Here is a 24,812-nt window from a genome sequence, read left to right on the forward strand (position 1 = left end):
GTACAGATAATGCAAATCTAGAGTTGATTCCTACAGAGATGTATGCTGCCAGCTTGGGCATATAGAGGTGGACAAGGCAAATTTGTTCTGTAACACCCTTCTGGGTATAACTTCTGCAATGATGGATTGCACCTCTATTCCAACAAAGACTCTATGAAAACTGGTGGATTCTGTTAACTATTATCCTACCAGATGTCTGTGCAAAGTGTAAGAAGAGATTAGGATTTTCAGGCAGCAGCACCATATCCAATTCCAGCTTAACCAATGGAATTGGCTTGATCTTGGTCTCATGAGAATTGGGTCCTTGTGGGTTGGGCTCCAGAAAGGTTTTTCATCTTCGCCTTATAGGAGACTTGGGTCTGAATTTGATTGCTCCCTGAAAACCTCTTAGTGGAGGTGAGACAGGAGGAGGTTTAGGTGGGGTGGGTCCTTCTGGAGAGTCTACCACCTTGCTAAAATTTCCTTTTGATTTGCAGGGGCTCAGTTAGAGCAACATAGGTCAGCACAGTGGCACAGCAGTAATGCTACTACAGTGTCAGTGACCCAGGTTCGATTCCTGTCACTGTCCATTAGGAGTTTGTATGTTCTCCCTGTAACCATGTGGGTTTCCTCCGGGTGCTCCAGTTTCCTCCCTTATTCCAAAGACATGTGGGTTACTGGTTTAATTTGTCATCACCTTCATTATGTGCCATGTCAAATGACGTGGACAATCATGGTCCATGATCATAATTACTCTTGGCAAATTTTTCACAGAATTGGTTTGCCATCACCTTCTTCTGGGCAGTGACCCCCAGCCAATGTCAATACTCTTCAGAGATTGTCTGCCTGGCATTAGTGGTCACATAACCAGGAATTATGATATGCACCAGCTGCTGATATGACCATCCACCACTTTCTCCCATGTCTTCATTTGACCCTGATTCTGGGATGGGGCTAAGCAGGTGTTACACCTTGCCCAAGGGTGACCCGCAGGCTACCAGAGGGAAGGAGCACCTAACACCTCCTTTGGTAGAGACGTAACTCCACCCTGCCACCCAAAATTGGTCATATGAGTTTAATTAGGCAATGTGGGCTCGTTGGGCTGGAAGTGCCTACTAACATGCCGTATCTTAAATAAACATCAATTGGAGGCAAGGTAACAGGAGGATGAGGATCAATCTATTCTCCACTGTGGAATGTCTCTCCTGCTCTGGCCATTTCCAGCAGGACATCTAGTTTTTCATTCAGGAATCTTTCCTGAGCATTCTGTGTGTGTCAATGGATTTAACCTAATCATTAGAGGTGGCTGAGTGGAGGGGCTCTATATTGTTACATGGACCTTGTGCCTTATCAATGTTACTGTAGTAAATCTGCAGACATATCTGACTGGCAACTTCAATTATAGCTAAATGCAGATGGGGCCAAGATTGTAGATTATTACTAAACAGGACCTTCTTGAAACATTGCACCCATTTAATGGGTTTAGCCTATCATTGAAATATCCCATCATTTCCTACCAGCCTGCACTTTCACACTAAAGCTGTTGTCTTAGTGTGAAATTGCAGTGTTTTAAGAAGTTCTTGTTTGGAAATAACTGTATTGTAATATTAGCAGGTACATGATGGCTTTTGCATTTACCAGCTGAGAAAATAATTTGCAATTAATACTGTTGGCATTGCTTGAAATGATAAGCTCACTAATGTCAATTTTTTGGTCATAGATTCAAAGAGTCATGGAGGAGTACAGCACAGCACAAGGCTCTTTGGCCCATCTAGTCCATGCTGAAACCATTTAAACAGCCTACTCACATCGACCTGCACCCAGACCACAGACCCCCATATCCCTAGCATCCATGTACCTATCCAAACTTCTCTTAAATGTTGTAATCAAGCTCACTTGTGCTGGCAGCTCACTCCACACTCTCACAGCCCTCTGAGTGAAGAAGTTTCCCCTCATGTTCCTATTAAACTTTTCATCTTTCAGCTTTGACAACCCAACCTCAGTGGAAAAAGCCTGCTTGCACTTATGCTATCCGTACCCCTCATAATTTTGTATAGATCACAAACAACAAAGGACCCAGCACCGATCCCTAAGGCACACACGAGTTACGAGCCTCCAGTCAGAGAGGCAACCTTCTACTAACACTCTCTGGCTTCCCCCACAAAGCCACTGTCTAATCCAATTTACTACCTCATCCTGAACGCCAAGTGACTGAATCTCTCGGGCCAACCTCCCATGTGGGACCTTGTCAAATGCCTTGCTAAATTCCATGTAAGCAGCATTGGCTGCCTTGTCTTCATCCATTTTCCTGGTAAATTCTTCGAAAAACTCCTTAAGATTGGTTAGGTATGACCTACCATGCACAAAGCCATGCTGACTATCCTTAATCAGTCAACGTCGATCCAAATACTTAAATATCCAAATAACTTCCAATGACTTTCCCACAACTGATGTCTGATGTTCGGTATGGAACCAAATTATTTTTGTTAATTATTGTAGCAGCTACTCCAAGAAACCAGTGCCACTGCTGGTGACCCCCATGGATTGTTATGCTTGTATGATGTGCCCTCCAATCACGCTAGCAATGATGCTCCAAAAGTCAAAGAACGGAATTTGATCCTTTATTAGCAACTAACAAGGCACACGATCTTAAAGTGATATAATTTATGAAACTAAGACTAGTGATATTAAATGTACTGAAGCAGATGAACAAATTTAAACATATGTTAAGTATAAGTAAGCAGTTAATAAAAGGTATGACGTCCATTGGTCCCCAGCTCCAAACTGTCCAGAACAAAGCACGAGTATGTAACTTACTCCTTTTACAATTACCACGCCCTCACTTACATAACTAATTATCATGGTGGTGGTGGCATCCGTCGGTCTCGAGAGACCATGGATCTGCGCCTGGAATTTCCAGGACGCAGGCCTGGGCAGGGTTGTATGGGAGACCGGCAGTTGCCCAAGCTGCAGGCCTTCCCCTCTCCACGCCACCAATGTTGTCTAAGGGAAGGGCACTAGGACCCATGCAGCTTGGCACCAGTGACGTCGCAGAGCAATGTGTTGTTAAGTGCCTTGCTCAAGGACACAAACACGCTGCCTCAGCTGAGGCTCGAACCTGTGACCTTCAGGTTACTAGTCTGATGCCTTGCCCGCTAGGCCGCGCGCCAACACAACTAATTACCATAATACACAAAGTAAACGCACAATGCAGAATATAATGCAGATAGAAACAGATGCATGGGTCCTACAGGGATGAAGATAATAAAAACCTCTAATGCCAAAGTTGCACATTTATAAACATTATCCATTTTATTCTTGGTCTTTTTAACTAAGGCTTTTTGTTCTTCTGAGAATAAATCTAAGAGTAATATGACACTCATAGCCAACACATACTGTATGCAGTTTCTTCTTCAGTCCTACAATTATTTCAATCATTTTGTTTTAAATATGGTCCTTTGACCATGACTGAGGGCTGCCCTCCTTGTATAAGGTACCTGAGATGGAGTATTTTTATTACCATTGGTTTGATATACCCTGATGATACTATAAAGAATAGAACTTGTTGGCATCAATTCACCCATTGAAATATCATCAAAATTGATAGTGTGTGGGACTCTCCAACCATACTTGCCTTGATACAGGAATGTAATTATTTATCCTCATGATCTGTGATCCAACTACCAGGAATGTAACATTTGACCTCTGCTGCTGTGATATATGCAAGATACAGCAAAGTGTAACATTGCCCAAGTCAGAAAGTAACATGAGTGATCTATCCAAATTCCACACAAGATATATAGCATATCATCAATAGGTAAGAAGGGTTAGGGTTAAAAAAACTCCTACAGGAAAATAATAAGTCCCATTGTATTTGCATACAACTCGACGAGTTTGTCATCAGTAATGCCAGTCATTAGTATGTCATTCAGTAATGATGTCAGGCTTGACCACCCGCGTCCATTGCCTTTGGGTCTGAGGAATGTTAAAACAGACAGCTGTATTCCTTCCATTTCAAAAGTTTAAATTCCAGTTGGAACTTTAATTGTAAGTGATAGAGTTAATATGCAACACAATGGCTTTAAATAAAAAAAAGACAAGGAAAAAGTTGACAAAATGTCGGTCTTTGTTACATTACTGTGACACGTAATTTGCCCACTCAAGTCGAAGAATATATTATTGAATCAATATATTATATATCATAGGAATCAATTTATTAAAAAAACAAGGGATTTCTAATCTGCTTGTTAGTCCAATTTAGTGCTTTACTTACTTAAAATGAAAATTGACAAGCTGGATGCATGTATGCACCAGTGACATTGCATTGTGTTGATACTTGGGGATTCAGTGAAGAGAATATTATTGAATGAGACTAGATGGTTAGACTCTGTTTGGAAGTCGCAGTTGCCTAGTGGTTGTGTGGAACCTGCACTCAGTGGCCACTTTATTATGTACACCAGTATGCCTGCTCATTAGTGGAAGTATCTAATCAGCCTATCATTTGGCAGCAACTCAATGCATAATAGCATGTAGACATGGTCAAGAGATTCAGTTGCTCTACAAACCAAATATCAGAATGGGGAAGAAGTGTGATCTAAATGTCTTTGACCATGGAATGATAGTTGGTGCCAGACAGGGTGGTTTGATTATTTCAGAAACTGCTGATCTCCTGAGATTTCCACACAAATAGTTTCTAGAGTTTACAGCAACAGTAGTGAAAAAACAAAAAAAACCTCCAGAGAGCGGCAGTTCTGTGGGTGAAAATACCTTGCTAACGAGAGAGGTCAGAAGAAAATGGCCACATTAGTTCAAGCTCACACGAAGGCCACAGTACCTTGAAGAATCATGCAGCAGTGTGCAGAAGAGCAACTCTGCACGACACATCGAACCCTGACGTGAATGGGCCACAGCAGCAGAAGACCACGAACATGCATCAGGGGCCACTTTATTTAGTACCTTATCCAGTGGCCACTGCTTGTACATACTTGCCACTTAACTGCTGATGACAAAATGTTGATCCTACTGCATATGGATGTAAACAACTTAATTGTTGAAGGAATTGTGAATAACACTAAATTTTGTGCAATTTTCAGGCAAATTTTTGTTCTTATGAAAGATAGACAACACTGACAACACTGGGTCTTGGACACGCTGATCAGAGACACATTTACAGAAAGGGTAAGATGACTGATCAACAACAAAAAATAATTTTTATGTAAATTATGACCAGCCATAGAAGAATTTCTCCTTGGTGTCCATTGACCTTTGGGTTTGTTTGTCAATGCCACATTTGATTGAATATTGCTCTGATATCAAGAACAATCACCCTTGCATTTTTAGAATTCAGCTCTCACAATAGTTTTAAATCTCTTTGAAGTTGCCTTCAAAGCTTGAAATGCAGCCTTTTAAAGTGGAGTAGAGGGTAAATTTCTCAGCAATACACACAGTTTTCTTTAAGTCCTGGATGTGTTAATAAAAGTTTTATAAAGCATGGGAAAATGAATCTTAAACATAATCTGTCACTACTAACTCTTTAGCTTCCAGTTTGTGTACTCTGATTAATAATTATTTTAATTGATGTGGCTAAGAACAATAAAATACTTAAAATGGTCTCGACTTCTTTTATTAAGGATAATAGGAAATAGGACATAGGAGCAGAATTAGTCCTTCGGCCCATCATGCCTGCATTGCTATTTGATCATGGTTGTTTTATTATCCCTGTCAATCCTATTTTCTTGCCTTCTCCCTGTAACCTTTGATGCCCTTATGAATCAAGACCCTATCAACCTCTGATGTAAATATACTCAATGACTTGGCCTCCTCAGTTGTCTGTAGCAATAAATTCCACAGATTCACCACCTTTTGGCAAAAGAAATTCCTCCTCATCTCAGTTCTGAACATACATCCTTTTATTTGGAGGCTGTGCCCTCTGTTTCTAGCTTCCTCCACTAGTGGAAACATCCTCTCAACTTCTACTCTATCTAGGCCTTTCAATATTCAGTAGATTTCATTACCCGGGTGATGTGCATGGCAAGAGTTCGCCGGTAGCTAATGTGGTAAATAGCAGAGATGTGGAACGGTTAAAGCACAGATAGGGGCATAAAGTTACTTGAAGCATTGATCTGTATCATCAGATGTACTTCAGGCTCTGCAGTGACAAATATCCTCAGATAGTCCTGACAACTCAGGTTGCTTGCGGAACATGTGTGATTCATGCAGATAGAGGAAGGCAGTTGTCTCTGCTGAATTCATAACAGCACTTCAGACCAATGGGGAGCTGGAGGGAATAAGTGCAATCCACTAAACCTTGGCTTCCTCTGCATGATTTATGCATTGTCTGAGGGTGAAGCAAAGCATAAAGGATTCTACCACTCTTTGCTCAACACATGAAATGTGAATTATAGTCAATATGACTATAATATTTATTCGATTGCAATTTCAGGATGGTTTGAGGGCCAGAGTTAAAGTCAACAAAATCAGAACACTAATATTCCAATCGTGTCTTAAATAGGAGGATGGAGTTGATTCTAAAAGCAGTCAGCTGTACACAACATGTGCTCATTTTGAAAATGCCAGCTGACTTCAGAAAAATATCCTGAAGGGTAACTTTTATTTTTTATTTTATTTCTAAAATTTCTACAGAAAAGGTTAATAAGAAAACACTCAAACATTTTAATTGTAGATGAACAGATGGACTAAAAAATTGGACAAAGAAACCAATGACTAGACATTTGCTGTGAGACTGTACCTGGTGCCTGAATGTCATCAGTTTCTTCAGTGTGATGAAAGAGATGGAAGCACTACTCACCTCTTGTCTGAATTTGTATAAAACTCTTCTTACACAGGTTATAATATCCACTAAGCAGAAGAAAGCTCATTACTCAAGGGAAGTGTACCAGCTCAAGCAGAACCCAGCGTTTCCCCAAACAGACCCTAACATTATGCTTTTGTATTCTTTTAGACCACAGCAAAGTCCTATCACAGGCATGCAAGGAGCAGACAAGGGAAGATTTTCTACTCAAGGCAATTGACATTTCATAAAACCTGTCATTTACAGATGCTTTCAACCCTTCCATACAATTTTGTCATCTCTTAATGCCACACTCTATCAGCCTTGCAAGAGGATCCCATCATCAGTAATAACAGAGCTGGGTCTCTTGCTTTGATCTCCACTTGGCTGGCTTTTGAAAGAGTAACTTCACAAAATTCTATAAGGCAATTGTTTTCTGGAGTTCGAGCTGCCATTTGTTTGCACTTGTAAAATCAGACTGTAAGTATTAAGGCAGTGACAATTTCATTACTGAATCATGACCTTCCAGTCCTATTAGGCCATTTAAAAAAAAAACATTTTTTTGCTCTATTATTTATATTCTTCAAAGCCCACAGAACGTCGTTGTGGTTCACCGGCACCACCTTAGTCTCTCTTGCCTTGAGCATTATGTCCTCATGCCTAACCTGACAGACTTGAAACCTGGTCTATGCTTCACCCAACTGCTAAAATACCATCTAACAGCATCAGAGACTCATACATAAATTCTCAGCATCACATCTTACCCAATGTGAAGAATCTTTTCCATCTGATATTTCTATGCTACAGATTGCTCAACATAAGCATAACAATGAATGCCATGCCAATCCAAGTAGGGAATTTGGTTACCAAGTGCTAGAGAATAACTGGGATTGGTGACAAAATTAGGAGTACTATCCCACTAATGAATCATGCAAAATTATGACAAAATATCATCAAAAATCACATCTTACAGATAATGTGCCAGAATTCTCCATCGTAATCTCTGAGTACGTCCTGTTCTACTGGCAGGGTAGATCCACTACAGGAGGTAGCAAGAAGTGGCAAAGATGGATTCCAGCTCAAGTTATAAAGTTAAGGCCTATCATACCCTCCATTCTGCCATTGTGATTGTGACAGAAAAGGTGTTAAAGGCTGTTGAAGGGGTGACAGAAACAATACCAAGTAACTGAGGAGACTGAGGAGTATATGGGCCTCTCCACATGTTCTACCAGTACAATCTTCTCTGGAGTGTGTGCTGGGACAATGGCATCAACACTAGTGATGCCAACTGGCTCAATGAACTGATTACAAAGGCTGGCTCTGTTACAGGAGTCAAACTGAACACACTGGAGTAGAACAAAGGACCCTGCGGAAAATCCTGGCAATTCTGGACAATGTTTCTCACCCTCTGCATGTCACCTTGGCTGAACAGAGAAGCACTTTTAGTAAAAGACTGAGACAACTGCGCTGCTCCCAAGAGCACTAGGTGAGGTCATTCTTACCCTCGGCCATTAGGCTCTATAATGTGTCAACTTATAGCTGGGGAAGTGACAACCCCCCCCCCCCCCCACCACCCCTGTTAGACTGTTCAAGGTAACTTATATTTATTCTTTTTTACTTCTCTTCTAATATTTGTGTATTTGTATACCTATGCACTTGTGATGCTACTGTGACACTGTAATTTCTTCTGCGATCAATAAGGTATCTATCGACCTATCTAAGTATAACTTGGCAACCTGATAAAGCAACAATACAGGGCAATGTGTATGCTAAACTACAGACTGTATAATAAACAGATAGGCAGTGGTTGTGGCTGCTTCAGCTTCCTTAAGAATATTATTTTGGAAGGCACTTCAAAAATGTAACAATAAAGTCCCAAGTGGGGAAAAGAAATTTCTGCAGAAAAGGACAAATGTAAGTTGTGGTTGTTTGTAAATTCCACAGTTGATTGATTCAAATTTGCATGTGGCACAATATTAGCCTAGTTTTTCTGACAGGAGCAGGAAAGTGTTCATTTAAAGAATTGGATCAGCCCATGATTGGATGGTGGAGCAGACTCAATGGGCTGAAAGGCCTACTTCTGCTCCTATATCTTATGGTCTTTCTATTCCTCAATTTCTCTTCATGATTATGGAATTGATTTTAGACCGCAAAGAGTCATTGGACTTGCAAACACAACCAACTGGTCGTCTCCAAGCAGGAGACAGCTTTGGCCAATTTTCAGTTTCTCATACCTGACTTCTCAATAGATGAGAAACTGCAAGGATTTTTTTCATAGCTGCAGATGCATGTCCAGTGCTGAATAGTTACACATCACCCCCAAAGTAACTCATCGATGACATCGAGAAAACACACTTGCATCTGCAGCAAGAATAATTATCTTACATAAAGGTTGAGAATTTGTGAAAGGCATTACTGGTATTAGTTTATGAGGATGACATTCAGTTGGCTTGTAAGAATAAATTAGATAGACAGTTCAAGTAAAGGGGATGAGGGGAAGAGGAAGTAAGTCAATTTTATGGGCATTCTATGAAGAATGATTGGGTTAAAAGCATTCCTTCATGTTGAATTTTCAACTGAAACATAGATTTAGCCAGACTTTGTAATGTACTCAATGTAAAAGAACAGAAACAACTTACAAGCAAAACACGTTCAAGCTTTCAAGCAAGAAAGCACTGATAATCTGGGTGGTAGTAATGTGTCTGTAAAAATGCTACTCCTTCCTTGTCAGAAACATCCTGAGATTAAATAAATAACACAAAGTGCAACTATTCTAGGTCCCATGGATAAATATTGCTAATATTTACTGCTTTCTAAGTTAACTTCAGATTTCCCAGTGTTTGTAGGTTTCTTTCTCTAAAATCAACCTGGTGTCACTGTGCAACTTCAGCTGCCAGTCAGTGTATGTTTATGTAGGAAAATTTCTTTACAGATTACCAATCAAATGATGCTGCTTCCAACTTCTGTCAAACTCCTGAGTAAGATAAATCCATTCTTCTGCAGTCCAAGTACACAGCTTCCAGAAGGAGCACATTATTCAACCACAAAATGGATTGCTCCTTTAAACTTGTCTATGTTATTTTACAGCTGCGTATAATTGATTACTATCAGTTTTGCATTCTTCAGGTTAAGTCATTTTACATTCTAGTCTCAGCTTATCACATGTGTGATCACAGACATATGTGAATGATCACAAATATACGTGTATTGTCACAGACATATGTACATGATCACAAATGTACGTGCATTGTCACAGACACATGTGCATGATCACAAATGTACATGTATTGTCACAGACATATGTGTATGATCACAGACATATGTGTATGATTACAGATATACATGTCTGACCACAGTATACATGAATGAGCACAGATATATGTGAATGACCACAGATATACATGTCTGAGCACAGTTAATCATGTATGATCACAGATATTCATGTATGATCACAGATATACATGTATGATCACAGGATACATGTATGAGCACAGATATATGTGAATTACCATAGATATACAGGTCTGAGCACAGTTAATCATGTATGACCACAGATATACATGTATGGCCACAGATATAAATGTATGATCACAGATATTTGTGTATGATCACAGATATACATGCATGGCTGCACTTAAGGTAATTAGCTTTTCATTATATCCACTGCTTATTAAAGAAAACATCAATATGCAACACCTCTTCCCAGAAATGCAGACACAAGCTGCAGGCACATAAGTAGCTGGAAGGGTAGAGGGGCATGTATCTAAGCTTGTGAGGTCACCAAATCCAGTCCAAAGGAGGTAATGAGGAAAGTCTGCTCCAGGGCCTTCAGTTATTGGAAAAGCCCAATGCTGGAAATTAGGCTTTAATGCTGGCAGTCACTGCTTTTATAGCTAAAATGATCAGAGACAGGCAGGTCATAAATATATATATATATATATTTAAAAATATGCATAGGTATTTATTTATGTATATCATCATCTGCAGTGCCATTGGAGGCTGAGTTTTATAATTAGTGATTACATGCTAATGGAAACTATTTTAAGAAAAGATATATTACAAGAAATGTAGCCTCACTGCCACGAAAAGCAGGGTTTAAAAAGCTTCAGCTTTGCAATGACACTGGTGTCATTTACATTCTAAATGCCACCACATGGGGCAAGTCTTGTGGCAGGGCAGCTCTGTGGCAAGGTGTTTCTTATTCACCACAGAGCACTATCCAATCCCCTTAGCTCTTCAATGTATTTTGATCAAGATCCATGTTGATAAGTAACTTTTAAATAAACTAAGATTTTCATAATCTTCTGATTATCATTAACTTCAGGTGTACTAAATTAATGGAAAAAATGCAGGATGTTTCCTGGAGAGAATAATTATTACTGTATTACAGAGCTAGCGACAGGTAATGCTTCAAACAAAAAATAATTACAAACAGCGCAACAAAAATTCATCACATTCCCGCTGTGTCTCATATTTCATGATGCATACCTGGAGGCTGGTTGACTTCAGGCTCATGGTTGCTTTGTTTCCCATTAATTTCCTCTGGCACATTGAGGATAGGTGCTGAATCTTTCTTGTGATTGGTCTTGTCTTCATTCACCTTCTCCACTTCTTTGTTGTTTTCTTTGTCTATAATGATAGGTTTGAAAATAAACTGTGGTAAGGATCTAATGCTCTGGTTCCTGGGCTCCCTAGTTTGCTGTTTCTTGCCAAGAAAAGGACTTGTGCAGCAGCAAAGAGCTGATTAGTCAATGTACTGAAGGAGGTGGTCTGGAAACTTGTGGGAGCTATTTACTGATAAAAACCTTGCATCAAGCCATACCATATGATACACTCAATTCTTCAATGAACTCTCAAACTCGTATTGCAGCACAGAACACAGGGGCAAAGTCACCTACAGACTATCAGCTCTGTGTAACAGATCAGTACCCTTTCTTTGTTTTCTGAAACCTGCTTTAGCCCTCACACCTCACATTGGCATATCACAGGGATGCTTCCATTTCTTTCTCCCTTCACATTTCCATCCATCCCCAGGGCCATACATCATTATCATCTGCCTTCACATTGCTCTGTAATAAACACTCTCTCCATACATCTGTTCATCACACCAAGCATTTCATCCCTAGTTTTAACTTTAGATGGCGCTTGTTGGTCGAAGGACAAGAAATTCAACTAAAAACAATACTAGTAACACCTTTTCTGAAGAAAATTGTGATAAATTATCACCGCAAACAATGAAGAAGCAAGCAGACACAAAGCTAATATAAGGGATGAGCCGAAACGCAATGTCTTCTTGTCTTCACAGACGGAGTGGCCATTGCTGTGACTGTTGGAGTGAATGATTAGGAGAGGAGTCGATGTGGAAGGGTTTCGATGCCCGTCCACCTAACCCGGGTGCGAGGTTAGATCAACCCCAAGTGCCGAGCCCATTTAGTGAGATTGAGAAAGGCTTTGGGCTGTGCGGCTTGGGTGTGTCACTGTGCTGGGATCTGAGTCATAGAGCGAGACATGACCCGCTGCTTGGACAATTTAAACACTGTCCCAGACAGACTGGAAAGCCAAAGGGTTGGGCTGATTCCACTTGCTCTCCTGCGATGCTCATTCCTCTATGTGGTGATCAGGCAGTGAACTGATTCAGTGGCTGTTGTCCCTGCTAACATGATGAATTGGGATCGAGGCTTTGGCCTACTTCTGGCCAGTCCAGGGAGCAGATCTGGTTCAGAATGCTTTTGTTGGCCTCTATTGTTTGCAGGGTGTGCGTGTGTGTTATCTCTTTCTCTGCGCAGTGCTTGTGGCTTTTCTATTTTTTAATTGGGTTATTTGGGTTTCTTGCTTTGTGGCTGTCTGTAAGCAAACAAACCTCAAGGTTGTATAATTTATACATTCTTCGATAATAAATGTACTTTGAATTGAATTTGAATGTTTTTCCCTCCTTGCAGGAGGGGAGAGCAGAGAATACTAGGGAGAGGCAAAGAATCAGAGATGGTCTTCCAGCCATATCTCAACTAACAGTTGCAATGCTGGAGATAGCTGCTGAACGCCAACAGAATTCTGCTGTATTTGATGATCGCTCGGAACCCACTGACAGAATCAAACACACGGCGTACATAAATCATTCATATTTATCAGATGTCAGGAATACATACAATATAACCACATGGATACTAACTGCTAACACCTTTTATGTTTTGTTAGCTTTATTTCACATCTTCAAAGTGGTCTTCAAGTCCACCACAAGGAGTTGGCCAGGAGGCTGAGTCATCTCCTCTGTGGAGTCACCTGAGAGAGTGTGTTCCCTGATACCTGAAAACCCTATACTACTTCAGAAGTTCATGCTTCTGACAGACCAGTCAGGTGCTTGGTATTAGGCAAAATATCAGAGGAGCAGCTCTTGAAAATGGACTCATTTGTAGGAAGTCCATGTTAGACCAGCTTCACTCAGCTGGTTACAGATGCTGCAGCTTCAAGACTGTCTGAAACAAATTACAAGCAGAGAGTCAGCTTAAATTAAGGTATAGGTAGGCATCTCCTCTGGGTCTCACTGAGAAAACAGAAAGCTTTATCACAAGCATGAAGCACATAGAATCGTAGACCTTTGTAATAACGTCTTTGCCCGTGGGAGAAAAAAAAGGCCACCTGCATGGATAATTAAAAGAGTTTGCATGGCTTGAGTGCCAACTTAAATAGTGTAATACCTTGAAGATGATGGCAAGAGTTATTGTGATTGTATCATCTGACTTGTTCTAATGTCAGATTATGATATAATATGTAAAGTGTGTTAGCTCTGTGTGCTCTCACACACACATTCACATCTTGTTTTTACTTGCATACTTTGAGCAATGCCATTTAATTATCAGTGACGACAATAAAAGAAGATTATTCAGGCTGGTACTTTTTGCCTGTCGTTGGATTTTGGGGGATTATCTTCTCTGGAGCTGTGGAGCTGCATGATTTACAAAGGCTGAGTTGGATTTTGCTGGTGCAGCTTGAATTGTTGTGGATGAGTACAAGATTACTGAAGATGGTATGTTGGGCCCCTCGCGAGTCCGATCAGATACGGGAAAAAAAAAGAACATTTTTCACTAAAAAGTGACATCAGGATCAGAATTGGCTTTTGTATCACTGGCATATGTCATGAAATTTATTGTTATGCAGCAATGTACAGTGAATTACATAATAATAAAAACTATGAATTACAGTAAGTGTGTGTGTAAATATATATATAAATAGGATCTAATGCTTTCTTGGCGTCTATGATGAATAAATTCTTCACCGGCTTCCAGCCTGGTACAGATATCGATTATATTCGACGTCTCGATGACAAATTCTGCCATCTTCATCAGGGATGATGTGCTTGGGCATATCTAGTCCAGTGGTAGTTACACCCATGTAGTTTATGCCTCCTAACTGGTTAGTCCTCATTCAATCAGGAGGGACAGAGTACTGCGGTATAAATACCACCGGACTAGACATGCCCACACATATGACCTGATTAAGATGGTAGTTTGTTATTGAATTGTTGGAAGCCGGAAAGGAGCTTCGAATAGTTAAACTGATTGTTAAGATAAATAAGCAGTGCAAAAAAATCTGATGTAGTGTTCATGGGTTCAATATCCATTCAGAAACCTGATGACAGAGGTGAAAAACCTGTTGCTGAATCACTGAGTGTGTGCCTTCAGGCTCCTGGAACTCCTTCCTGATATTAACAATTAAAAGAGGGCATGTCCTGGGTAACGGGGGTCCTTAATGATGGCCACCGCCTTATTGAGGCAACGGTCCATGAAGATGTCCTGGATGCTAGTGCCCATGATGGAGCTGACTGAATTCACAACTTTATACGGCTTCTTTTGATCCTGTGCAATAGTCCCCCCCCCCCATACCTGACGGTGATGCAGCCAGTTAGAATGCTCTCCACGGTACATCTGTATGGTTTTCAAGTGTCTTTGATGATGCACCAAATCTCCCCAAACTCCCAATGAAGAGTAGGTAAAGCCTTATCTAACTTGCATGTAGGCACTAAGACAAATGATGGCAGAAGAGTTCCACCTTAGTGCAACAGTACAAGTTTAACAGATAACGCAAACATCGGTGTCCAGTGTATGATATTTGATTATTGACTTTGAACAACTCGAGACGAGAGCTCCCTGTCATGTGGTGCAGGTACAAATGACTTCAGTTTTAACATAACTCCTGGCCAACCTCACTGGCATCTGCCGATACTCTAATATTGATGTCAGATTCCACTCCCATTCTGTCCTTGTTGATGAAGGGGAAGATTAATCAGAATGTTAATTGACCTGTGCAGTCCATCATGCTCCTGAGTACAGTGCTCTTTGTAATTCTTTTCAAATGGCTTCACAGTCTGCTTGCTTGATTTTGCCATGGTCCCATTCTGCTTTAATGCCAACTGAGTGTCTTTTGATACTGCAGTAAGGGTAGCCTAGCCTCTCCTGAAATTCAGTGTTCCCTGCAGCACCACTAATCAATTCCTCTCTGTATCTTGAAGATGAAAGAGCTAGGCCTATTTTGATAACTTTCTGGGTTTCTGCTGTGACGGAATAGGGCCTAAATTGCTATTTTTCTTGTAATTTAACTTTTTATGCTTGCTTATATGTTTGTATAATCATCTGCTTGTCCGTAAAAGATCAGTGGATTGTCAATCACCTGCAGTATATCTTCTTCTGTACTTCTATAGATTCTTGGTCAATGAGCCTGAGATGTCATGACAATAAAAATCAGGACAGTCTTTATTTTCTCAAAGGCTGTTCTTATCAGAAAAGATTCCCTTATCTGACCATCTTGAACCAGTTTTCAGTATAAAGAAAGTCCAGGAGGCAGGTTCTTTGATTGCATGGGTTAATTACAGTCAGAGATGGTAACCTGCTGCTCTGTTACTTGCTCAGAATACTTCACTGTCATTTCTTTGCTATGAACATCTAATAAAATGTCTGGAACAAGATTTGCGGCTCATCTGAAGAACCTTCTGTACAAAATCGTTTCCAGATCCAGCAGCTGGGAAGTAGTGCTTGACTGCTGTCACCATTGCTTGTTTCTCTGTGCATTTCTGTGACTCCGATAACAAATGCTTGCTGGAGGTTCTATGCTTTCTCACTGACAGTCTCCTCTTACTACACAATTGTACCACCAGGCTCTTGAATAATGTGGATAGCTCCACTCACTAGCCCCATCATTGAGAAATTTCCCCACGCACAATGATCTCACTTTAAGGACTCTTTATCTCATTATCTGCAGTTCCTATCCTTTAAACATTTAACCACGTTTTGGTCTTGCCCTTGCTTGCAAAATTATTGGAAAGACATTTTTAGTACTATTTCAACAGTTCTGAATATCAAATTGCAACCACATCCTATTACTGCAATTTCTGGTTTACCAATGGTGGATAATAGTCATTTATCCCCCTCAGCCCGGCGGATGATTGCATTTGTCACATTAATGGCTAGAAGATCTATCCTATTGAACTGGAAATAAATTAATCCTCCAACTATATTTCAGTGGTTTACTCAAACTATCTCTTGTTTGAGTTTAGAAAAAATTAGAAGTGTATTCTTTGATTCTTCAGTTAAATTTGAAGAAATTTGGAGACCATTTATTCAACATTTTCATATGAGCTAAACTGACTTTTCCTAAACCTTACTTTCATTACCTTTAATTATTTGGATGGAGGTGCGGAGTTATTGACGCTACTGTGTATATTTGACAAAATGCAATGGCCCATGTTGGTTAGGTTTTTTTTCTTTTTTTGGGGGGGGGTTCTTATTTACTCAATTTTTTTGAAATCACTATGAGTTTGGGAGGTTATTATATATGGATTATCATCTATTTGTATTTATACCTTAACCTATTAATTATATACTTTCAAGCTCTCTGTATTCATGTTTCATTTATGTTTGTGTTAAATTAATAAAAAGATTTAAAAAGAACATTTATTGTACTCGAAGTCTGCAGCAGTTTTACTTGTCCTGCTGCACAGAGATGGACCACTAACATTGTGATGGAACTATGTATATTTAACCAGGTTCTAATATCTACCAATGACCCCTCAGCCATTCAGCACATCTACAACAAATGCTGCTGAAGGAAAGCAGCATCCATCATCAGAGATCCCCACCACCCAGGCCACGCTCTCTTCTTGCTGCTGCCATCAGGTAGAAGGTACAAGAGCCTCAGGATCCACACCACCAGGTTCAAGAACACTTACTACCCCTCAACCATCAGGCTCTTGAATAAAAGGGGATAACTACACTCACTTTCCCCACTTGATTGGACAGTGGCGCAGGTACAGTAGAAGCAATCCTATGCAGGACTGGATTGGAGCTTGAAAAAGCAGACAGTTTTCAGCAGGAGTCTTTGCACAGTGGCACAAACTCAGTAGAAATGTTCCCACGTAGGTCCGGAGCGGATGTTGAAAAAGCAGCCAGCGTTCAGTGGGAGAGTTTGATTGGACAGTGCAGGCACTGTAGCAGTGTTCCCACACAGGTCCAGAGCGGAGCCAGTCTCCACAGAAGAGAGGTACCGTCTAGCGGATCATGGGAGTGGTCTGAGTCAGAGTGGTAAGGCTTTGGCTCAGCAGGTTTCAGCGAGAACAGGCAGAGGCGATGTAAGTAGCAAGTTTAATACTTTCTTTTCTTAGTTAGCTCTTGAAGGAATAGGGGGCACGTCAGCAGGGCCAGTGTTCTGTTCTGGGTGTCAGATGTGGAGCTTCCGGGAGACTTCCAGCCTCCCCAATGGCCACATCTGTACCAAGTGCATTGAGATGCAGCTCCTGAGAGACCATGTTAGGGAAAATGGGGGGGGGGAGCTGATAGTTATCCCAAGGCTACAGGAGACGGATAAATGGATGACTGTCAGCAGAGGAAAGGGGAAACTTCAGATAGTGGAGAGCACCCCTGTGGCTATCCCTCTCAACAGTAAGTACTCCATTTTGAGTGCTGTTGGGAGGGGGCGACCTACCTGGGGGAAGCAACAGCAACTGTGCATCTAGCACTGTGTCTGGCCCTGTGGCTCAGAAGGTAGGGAACAGAAGAGGATGGCAGCATTAATAAGAGACTCTATAGTTAGAGAGACAGATAGGTGATTGTGTGGATGTGAGAAAGAAATGTGGACGGTAGATTGCCTCCCAGGTGCCAGGGTCCGTGATGTTTCTGAATGCATCCACAATATCCTGAAAAAGGGTGAGCAGCCAGAAGTCGTGGTATGTATTGGTACCAACGACATGGGTAGAAAAAGGGAGGAGGTCCTGAAAACAGAATACAGGAAGGAAGCTGAGAAGCAGGACCTCAAGGGTAGTAATCTCAGGTTTGCTGGCTGTGCCATGTGACAGGGATGATAGGAATAGAGTGAGGTGACGGATAAATGCATGCTGAAGAATTGGAGCAGGGTACAGGGATTCAGATTTCTGGATCTCTGGGGGCCAATATCCTTGAAGCCAAGTTTGCTAAAGCTGTTGGATGTGGTTTACATTAGGTGGATTGGAACCAGTATGAGAGAGCTGAAGATGAGACAGCAGGTTTACAAGTAGATTATGTAATACAAATGTAAGGAAGAACAAGCCAATGATTGGGTACAAAATGAAGACCATGCAAAGAGTTAAATTCTACCACAGAAGCAGAATTTAAAAGGATGAAGAATACAGGATTGAAGGTGCTGTATTTAAATGCATGTAGTATTTGGAATAAGCTGGATGAACTCCTGGTGCAATTAGAGATTGGTCGGTAAAACATTGTAGGCATCGCTAGATCGTGGCTGAAAGAAGGTCATAGGTGGGAGCTTAATATCAGAGGATATACTTTGTATCGGAAGGACAGGCAGGAAGGTATAGGGGATGGTGTGGCTCTGTCGATAAGAGATGGAATTACTTCTTTAGAAAGAGGTGTCGAACTTTTGTAGGTGGAGTTAAGAAACAGCAAAGGTAAAAAACCATTATTGGAATCATATATAGGCCTCCAAATAGTAGCCAAGATGAGGGAGTGAGATTGCAAAGGGAGCTGGAAAGGGCGTGTAGTAAGGGTAATGACACAATTGCAATGGAGGACTTCAATATGCAAGGAGATTGGGAAAATCAGGTTGGTGTTGGATCTCAGGAGAGGGAAATTGTTGAATGCCTACGAGATGGATTTTTAGAGCAGCTTGTGTTTGAGCCTACTTGGGGAAAGGTTATCTTAGATTGAGTGTTGTGTAATAATACAGATTTTATTAGGGAGCTTAAGGTAAAGGAACTCTTGAGGCAGTGATCATAATATGACTGAATTCATACTGCATTTTGAGATGTTGAAGCATAAGTCAGATGCAGCAGTATTGCAATGGAATAAAGGGAATTGCAGAGACATGAGAGAGAAACTTGCCCAGGCAGTTTGGAGGAGGATACTGGTGGGGATGTGGCACAGCAGAGGTGGCTGAAGTTTCTGTGAATAGTTCAAAAGGTGCAGGACAGATCTGTCCCACAGAAGAAGTTGTTCTCACATGACAGGACAAGGCAACCATGGCAGACAAGGGAAGTTAAGGACTGCATAAAAGCCAAGGAAAGAGCACTTAATGTAGCAAAATGAGTGCAAATTGGATGATTGGGAAGTTTTTAAAATCCAACAAAAGGCAACTAAAAAGCCATAAAAAGGGAAAAGATTAAATATGAGGGCAAACTAGCCAATAATATAAAGCAGGATACTAAAAGTTTTTCATTATATAATGAGTAAAATGGAGGTGAGAATTGATATTGGACCACTGGGAAATGGTGCTGGTGAGGCAGTAATGGGGGACAAAGAAATGGCAGATGAACTTAATGTGTACTTTGCATCAGTCTTCACTGTGGAATACACTAGCAGTGTGCCAGAGGTCTGTGAGTGTCAGGGAGCAGGAGTGAGTGCCACTGATATAACAAATGAAAAAGTGACATGCAAACTGAAAGGTCTTAAGATGGATAAGTCATCTGGACCAGATGGACGACATCCCAGAGTCCTGAGAGAGGTTGCTGAGGAGATAGAAGGTGCATAGGTTATGTTCTTTCAAGAATCATTTGATTCTGGCATGGTCCTGGAGGACTGGATTATTGCAAATGTCACTTCACTCTTTAAGAAGTGAGGAAGGCAAATGAAAGGAAATTATAGGCCAGTTAGCCTAACTTCAGTGGTCAGGAAAGTGTTGGAGTCTATTATCAAGGATGAGGTTTCAGGGTACTTGGAGACTAATGATAAAATAAGTCAAAGTCAGTATGGTTTCTGTAAAGGGAAATCTTGCCTGACATATCTGTCAGAGTTCTTTGAGGAAGTAACAAGCAGGGTGGACAAAGGAAAGATGGTGGATGTCATTTACTTAGATTTTCAGAAGGCATTTGATAAAATGCCACAGATGAGGTTGCTTATCAAGATACTGGCATGGATAGAGGAATGGCTGACAGGCAGGAAGCAGCAAGTGGGAATAAAGGGGGTCTTTTCTGCTTGGCTGCCAGTGACAAGTGGGGTACCTCAGTGGTGAGTATTGGAACTGTTATTTTTCAGATTGTTTGTCAATGATTTCGATAACAGAATTGATGGCCTTGTGGCAAAGTTTGTAGATGATACAAAAATAGGTGGAGGGGTAGGTAGTTCTAAGGAAGAAATGTGATTGCAGAAGGACATAGACACATTGGAAGAATGGGTAAAAAAGTGGCAGATGGAATATACTGTTGGGAAATGTACAATAATGCATTTTGGTAAAAGGGGCAAAACTGCTGATTGTTATCCAAATGGGGGGAAGGTTCAAACATCAGAGGTGCAGAGGGACTTGGGAGTCCTCGTGCAAGAACCTCAGAAGGTTAATTTACAGGTTGAGTCTGTAGTAAAGAAGGCAAATGCAAGGCTGGCACTTATTTCAAATGGAATAGAATATAAAAGCAAGGAGATAATGCCATGCCTTTATAAGACAGCGACCACACTTAGAGCATTGTCAACAAACACTGTTTGTCCCATTTTTCAGAAAGGATGTGTTCTCATTGGAGAGAGTCCAGAGAATATTAATGAGGATGATTCTGGGAATGAAGGGGTTAACAAATGAGGAGCGTTTGGCAGCTTTGTGTCTGTGCTCACTGGAATTTAGAAGAATGTGGGATGGTTCTCAATGAAACCTATCAGATGTTGAAAGGACTAGATAGGGTGGATGTGGAGAGGATGTTTCGGTGACAGGACAATTGCATCCTAGACAACAGCGTCCCGGTTATTGGCATCCCTGGACATTCGCGTCCAGATTTTTTGCGTCCTGTACATTTGTGTCCCAATGTATGTATATCTCATATTAGATTTCTGTCCCAATATGTGTATTTCATAAAAGATATAATTTTACATATTCATGTAGTTTTTAAAATCAAAAACAGTTTTATTAATTAAAAAAGGGATTGTAGATGCATTTTATTGATTAAAAATTTAATTTATAAGTCTAACCTTAAAAAGTATGCATGTTGTGGGCAATCCCTCATAAGAAGCTTAATTTGTCCTCAGGATTGCAATTAATGATTGAAGGTGCTTATTGATATTCTTATTTCTTGGTTGGACAATAATCCCTCTTTGGTAGTCAATTTTCTTCTTCGTGGTCATAGCTTCCTCTTTCTTCAACGCTTGAATTAATTTTCAAACAGATGTGTGTTGACAAGTAATTGAATTTTGGATAGCTTTATGCCACCCCTCTAAACTATTGTTAGATCTCAGCAAGTTGTTCATTGTTTGATCATGAACATTCCAAGATGCAATGGAAAGCATTGCAGCAATCCTGTGCCCACTTCTACCTCGTGCTTGGCCAATGTATGTAACTTCAAAGTATGCGATTAATTCAGGAGGTAAGTCGTGATCTTCAATCAGATCCAAAAAGCCTGCTACCACATCATTTACTGGAAGGAAAGCTAATGTAGAGAAACATCAAACTTATATATCGAATTCTTGATCTTCGTTATACCATTGTCTTAAACCGAGATCACATATTTTCCTGAAGATAGATTTTGACAAATGGAAAATACACAAGCTTATTGTTGCATTAGGATATGTTTTTGCTATACACTTTCTTGCTCCTAGTTCAAAAACCGTCAGCACTAATTTGGGATTAAGTTGAGGGTGAGTCTGCAACAAAAGAGTGAATAGGCAGTGATATGGTTCTTTAGTCTTATTGGGTAGAAGAGCAAAATTACGGGGAATACTGAATGTACCATCTTGGACATGGATGCAGTACAGTTGATAATAGACTTGCGGGCAAATTTTAAAAGTGCCATCTGCTGCCCAATTCTGAAATCGTGTCAAGTCATTCAAATCCTTTTCGGAAGCAAAGATGAACATTCTATCTTCATCATTTATGCCAGTATCAATTGCAAGAAACCTTTGTCCAGTGGGGAGAATACAATATTCTTCTGGTATTTTGTAATTACATCTTTGGTTTGCTATAGATGGAGTATTTTGTGCTTTCTGTCCCCAACGACAACCATTTCTCCCCATGGCTGAGACAGAGGGCATTTCTGCCGTTGAAAATTCATCATGTTTTGACAAAGTTGTTCCAATGAGATGTCTTGTTGGTTCTTGTGAGGATATCGCAGTTTCTTTCAACTCTAAAATCAATTCTTCTGCTCTAATTGCAGCATTAGAAGAACCATGGTTATGCTCATTAATTTGTTTTGTTATTACATTGCTCTCGGTATGAACTCTTGCTCTGCACGATCATACCACACATCTCCAGTAAGTTTTTGTGCCCGCAGCATTTTTCTTATGATAGTGATAAATATAGTTCTTGTCATCAAGAATTACGTTTTCATCTTTGCTTGATTTAAAGAGCTGTGACATAGCTTAGTTTCTGAAAAGAAAGTAAATTTAAAGCCAAATTGTAATAGGAAACGTGGAGGTTTGTTTACAGGTAGCTCAGCCGCAAATGAGACACCCCTCATTTGCCTGCAATTTCCCTTGATTAGACGGTTGCTTTTTGATAAGAGATAAGAGATGTTGCATATATAACACGGGGTTTGTTACCCAGTAATAGTTACATATAGTACGACGCAAATGACCGGGACGCAAAAAAAAAACTGGACACAAATGTCCAGGGATGCTAATGACCAGGACACAATCATCCAGGATGCAAATACCCTAGTACTGATGTTTCTTGTGGTGCAGGTGTCCAGCCTCGTTTGTGACCCTTTAGAACAGAGGTAAGGAGGAATTCTTTTAGCCAGTGAGTAGTGAATCTGTGGAATGCTCTGCCACAGACAGCTGTGGAGACCAAGACTGTGGGAATATTTAAAATAAAAATTGTTAGTTTCCTGATTGGTCAGGGCATCAAAGGTTATGACGAGAAGGCAGGTGTATGGGGTTGGGATCCAGGATCAGCCATGATGGAATGGTAGACCAGACTTGATGGGCTGAATGGCCCAATGCCACTCCTATAGCTTATAATCTTACGGTCAACATTGAGATGTTTCCCACAACCAATGATCTCACTTTAAGGACTTTTTATCTCATTATCTCATGTTCTTGTTATTTATTGCTATTTATTTATATTTCCATTTGCACAGTTCATTGACTTCTGCACTCCAGTTGACCTTTCATTGACCCTTTTATAGTCACTATTCTATTGATTTGTAGAGTATGCCCACACAAAAATGAATCTCAGGGTTGTATAGGGTAACATATATGCACTTTGATTTAAAAAAATTACTTTGAACTTCTAAAATCCTTTCGGATTCTTGCTCCAAGTTTTTCTTTTGCTGAATTTGTGTAAACAGACATGACTGGACATAAATAATTATTCCAGACAAATTTCAGTACGTTGGTGGTTTCTTTTAAATATTCTCTTTCAATGCTTCTGGAGAAGTCAGGTTGGCATCATCAGAGGATTGACCAGAAGCTATTAACATTTTGCATACTGCGGAAACTACCTGGTGTGATGTCTCGTACTTTGGAAATAAATCTCTAAAAAGAGACAGCGAATTACAGAGATTATACCTGCTGTTAGTTCGAAGCCTCCTGGTAGAATTGGGCAACTCAAGGGGATGTTAGCATCCTCAGCGGTTTTTTGGGAGAGATCAAAGGAATACCTCTGAAAAATAGAAACAAAAACATGCAATCATACCCATGGTGTTATTGTTATCCAGTACACCACCTACCGGAATAAAACAAGGCCTCTGAAGTTTCAGAAAAGTTTGGATGTCCGAATAAATGCTCACCAGTGTGGTAATGTCTAACTGGTTTTGTTTTAATAAGTATCAGAATACCCCTGTATTAAAAATGTATTTCTTACAGACTGCTTAACCCCACCCATTATGAACTAAGCAGAATCATACCATATCCAGATATCATTTGCAGTTCAGAACCGCCTTGGAAGTTCAGGTATTTCAGATTTGTAACTAGACAATGTGTTATGTTTAAGAATGGAGTGTTTATGTTGGTACTATGAAAATTCACTAAACTGATGTTTAGAGAATCATGAATAATATTGCATATCCCCGTCTATCTAAACAACTGCTCTTAAAGAGCTATCCAATAATACACTTTCACAGGAAATCTATTTTTTGAAGTATGCATCTGTCTCTCTTTTGAGAGCTAATATTGCATGAGAGGTCAAACCAATTTTAAGCAATATGTTTCACAACATAAGAACATAACATAAGAGATAGGAGCAGGAGTAGGCCAATCGGCCCCTCAAGCCTGCTCCGCCATTCAACAAGATCATGGCTGATCCAATCTTAACTCCAGTTTTCACCGAATCCCACAAGGCAACAGTGCCAACCAACAGGGCACCATGCCGCCCATTTTATTTTATTATTCATCCTGCCCAAACCCATGTGATCACGAGGGGAAAAAAAAATTGCCAATTGAGGAGAAAAAATCTGGAAAATTCCTCTCCGACCCATCTAGGCTATCGAAAACTGGTCCAGGAGATCACATGGCTGATCTAAACCTAGCCTCATGTCCACTTACCTGCTCGCTCACCGTATCCCCTAATGCCATTTTTATCCAGGAAAATGTCTATCTCCGTTTTGAATTTATTGAGTGTAGTAGCTTCCACAGCTCTCTGGGGCAGTAAA

General features: G+C 40.4%; 1 protein-coding gene across 2 annotated transcripts in view; it reads right to left on the bottom strand.

Annotated features, from left to right (window-relative positions):
- Positions 1 to 24,812, bottom strand: part of LOC132390819 (uncharacterized) — a 114,873-nt gene that overhangs the window by 14,159 nt on the left and 75,902 nt on the right. Inside the window, exons 4-6 of one of the 2 annotated variants that reach the window (XM_059963364.1) lie at positions 23,731 to 23,824; positions 11,258 to 11,398; positions 10,527 to 10,662 (exon numbers count right to left, since the gene is read on the bottom strand). In XM_059963364.1, coding sequence (XP_059819347.1) covers positions 10,628 to 10,662; positions 11,258 to 11,398; positions 23,731 to 23,824 — 270 coding nt within the window. In that variant the 3' untranslated portion in view covers positions 10,527 to 10,627. Of the gene's footprint in view, positions 1 to 10,526; positions 10,663 to 11,257; positions 11,399 to 23,730; positions 23,825 to 24,812 lie in introns of those variants that run through there. The other variant, XM_059963363.1, reaches the window with a different exon arrangement.

The sequence above is a fragment of the Hypanus sabinus genome, chromosome 3, assembly GCF_030144855.1.
Source record: "Hypanus sabinus isolate sHypSab1 chromosome 3, sHypSab1.hap1, whole genome shotgun sequence".
Classification (NCBI taxonomy): domain Eukaryota; kingdom Metazoa; phylum Chordata; class Chondrichthyes; order Myliobatiformes; family Dasyatidae; genus Hypanus; species Hypanus sabinus.